Here is a 2,500-nt window from a genome sequence, read left to right on the forward strand (position 1 = left end):
TTAGTTGGTAGATGTTAGCGAGAGCGTATAAGTGATGAAGTCAGAACTAAGTGACACAACTAATGCAGGGCAAACAGACAGTGTGGTAGTAGAACAAGGAATCCTAGGGTAAGCTGATAGTGTGATTCGCTCGTCAAACACAGAAAACAGTCATCAAGCAGAGATGATGAATACAACTGCAAAAACAAATGTGGCAGATACTTTAGATGTCGAGAAAATCATTGTAGACGAAGAAGGAGACGACGGGGTTGGGGGTTAAGGAGGAAAAGCAGAGGAAAGTCCCCGGTAGCGGGAATTTGTAAATTAACGAGAAACAAACAAAAAAATAAAACAAAGGGGCGGGTTCGAACATGTAAAAGGTTTGATGAACATTAAAAAAAAGCAAAACACACAAACACACAAATCATTTATGATTAAATAAAACAGAGCAAAACAGTAATTTAAAGTAAACCCCTGGTTTGTATAACGTTTGTATTTCTTTCTTACAAAGTACCGGTCCGTCACAGATACACCTCCAAATCTGGCAAGTGTTGTTGAAGCCTCCTCCTGTTTGGTTTGAGTCTGTCCAGTATTCGACAGCGCAACCTCTCGCCGACGCTGCTCTTACAGTACACCACACGACGTTCCCGATTTGATATCACTTGCAGTCCTGCCTATGGAACGAATCGTTTATGCTAATGCTTGATGGCCAATCAACGAGCACATCTTAATTAATATGCGCTTGATATGCTCTCTATCTACGATAGCGGTAGCGTTAAATATAAAAACAATCAAAGTAAAAACGCACTAAAAACACAATAAAAGGCCTTATTGGCCTGCTCGCTAGCTGCTTTACCAGAATGCAAGGAGCACCGGACTGTTCGAGAATTGGAATTGAGTAACAAACGTTCGCTGAATATAATGGGAATTAAAACATATCCGCTAAAAGCACTTGAAATCATTTAAAACCATTAAACCATATAAAACAATAACTTGTTCCTACGTACTGCATACTGTTCGTTTTTGTGTTTGTTTATAAGGGAATGGTATCACGTTCAGAAACCAGAGCCAGAGCCAGAGTCGGACAGGAATGTTTGGTTTGGTTATCAGCTAGTAGCCCCTAGTGTTGGCTAGTATTTGGAAGCTTTTCGCGAACCTCCAGCCATCGTCGAGGCAGCCCCCGATCCTGTCCCCGAACCGATGCGAATGGTTGGCACTTCGTCGCTGCTCAGCTCGGAGCTTGTCGCATGCGTCGTGGTGATAGCATGTTTGGTGATGCTTTCGGTTTGGAAGATCACCAGCAGCAGCCGGTTGAAGAGGATCAGCAAAAGGCGCGTGTTGAGTTTTCGATTCTGCAGCATCTGGAAAAACTGCAGCAACCCCGTGTTGCACGTTACCGAACCGACCACATGCTTCAGATCGTCGGAAAGGAGCGCAAATAGGGAAATGCGGGCTGCTAGTTTCGTTCGCAAACGGGTGCTATCCTCGCGTAGGGCCGTTGTCGGGTTGAATCGATCTCCTTCTGGCCATAAGTTATTGCTATAGAAGAGAGAGAGAGAAAGATGCTTTCTGGTTAGATCCGGTCGGTCACTCTGTTTGAGAGAATACTCACAGTACGGACGACAGAATGAGCTCCAATTTGTCGGTCGCTAGTAAGCTGCTGGCCGTTTGGACGATACGTTTATTGGTGGCGTGGCTCACCCACGGTGCCCCCAGGAGCCTATTGATGAGTCCCCGGCGCAACCATTGCGATTTGTTCTGCAAATCAAACACCTCATCCAGTAGATGGAGGGCCGACGCCAGGGCCGGATATTCTGATTGCTTTAGCTCAAGCGTTGGTATGTCCTGAATGTCATAGAACGTGCGCTCCTTAAGTGGTCCTTTGCCGAGGAACATGCGAGAGATACCGCCGACCAACGTATCCGGCATGTTGCGTATCTTGCTCATGCCCGACTTAAGGCTTTCGATCTAAAAAAAAAAGTACAACCAAAAGGATTTATTGCAGTTTCCAGAATAAATTCCAATTGAGTCCATCCTTTGACTTACCGTCTTGACGACCGGTCCACCGTGCATCTTCCGATCATCCGTGTCCGGTTCGAGAAAGTTGCGGATGATCGCCATCATTTCCTCCGACTGTTCGGCCCGTGCACAGATCTCTAGCAGAAAGCGGTTCAACACCTCCATCCGGTGCTCCAGCACCACACGCTGGGTGTTCTGAAATGCTTTCTTGCCCGGAAACGGTACCCGCTCGAGGGCCGGAAACCGTTTGACGAGCAGTTTCTTCAGATCGAGAAATTTTGAGTACCGTCTATAGATATGCCAGGCCTTATGATGGTTGTCCTCGACCACATGAACCTGGATCGCGTACACCGCATAGTGACCCTCGCAATGTATCGCCGTATTGATGATCCGTGCCGATAGCTTATGTTTGTAGTGATGATTATGCTGATGCTGATGCAGATGATGATGGTTCTGATCATCGCCCAGCGAATGAAGCTCACCACAGGCACTATCGTTCGAT

The 2,500-nt window shown here is 46.5% G+C and overlaps 2 protein-coding genes across 4 annotated transcripts in view; one reads left to right on the forward strand and one right to left on the reverse strand.

Moving 5' to 3' along the window:
• LOC125959262 (zinc finger protein squeeze-like) overlaps positions 1-306 on the forward strand; it is a 35,932-nt gene extending 35,626 nt beyond the window's left edge. Inside the window, exon 7 of the mRNA XM_049692075.1 lies at positions 1-306. This exon is cut by the window's left edge and continues 1,840 nt beyond it. The gene's annotated coding sequence lies outside the window, so the exon portion shown is untranslated.
• Positions 307-434: 128 nt separating this feature from the next.
• Positions 435-2,500, reverse strand: part of LOC125950675 (sorting nexin-13-like) — a 6,806-nt gene continuing 4,740 nt past the window's right edge. The window contains exons 8-10 of one of the 3 annotated variants that reach the window (XM_049678878.1): positions 2,026-2,500; positions 1,592-1,947; positions 435-1,518 (exon numbers count right to left, since the gene is read on the reverse strand). The exon at positions 2,026-2,500 is cut by the window's right edge and continues 671 nt beyond it. In XM_049678878.1, the coding sequence (XP_049534835.1) occupies positions 1,110-1,518; positions 1,592-1,947; positions 2,026-2,500 (1,240 nt within the window). In that variant the 3' untranslated portion in view covers positions 435-1,109. The remainder of the gene's footprint in view (positions 1,519-1,591; positions 1,948-2,025) is intronic. The other 2 variants (XM_049678880.1, XM_049678881.1) reach the window with 2 other exon arrangements.

This window comes from Anopheles darlingi, chromosome 2, assembly GCF_943734745.1.
Source record: "Anopheles darlingi chromosome 2, idAnoDarlMG_H_01, whole genome shotgun sequence".
In the NCBI taxonomy this organism is placed as follows: domain Eukaryota; kingdom Metazoa; phylum Arthropoda; class Insecta; order Diptera; family Culicidae; genus Anopheles; species Anopheles darlingi.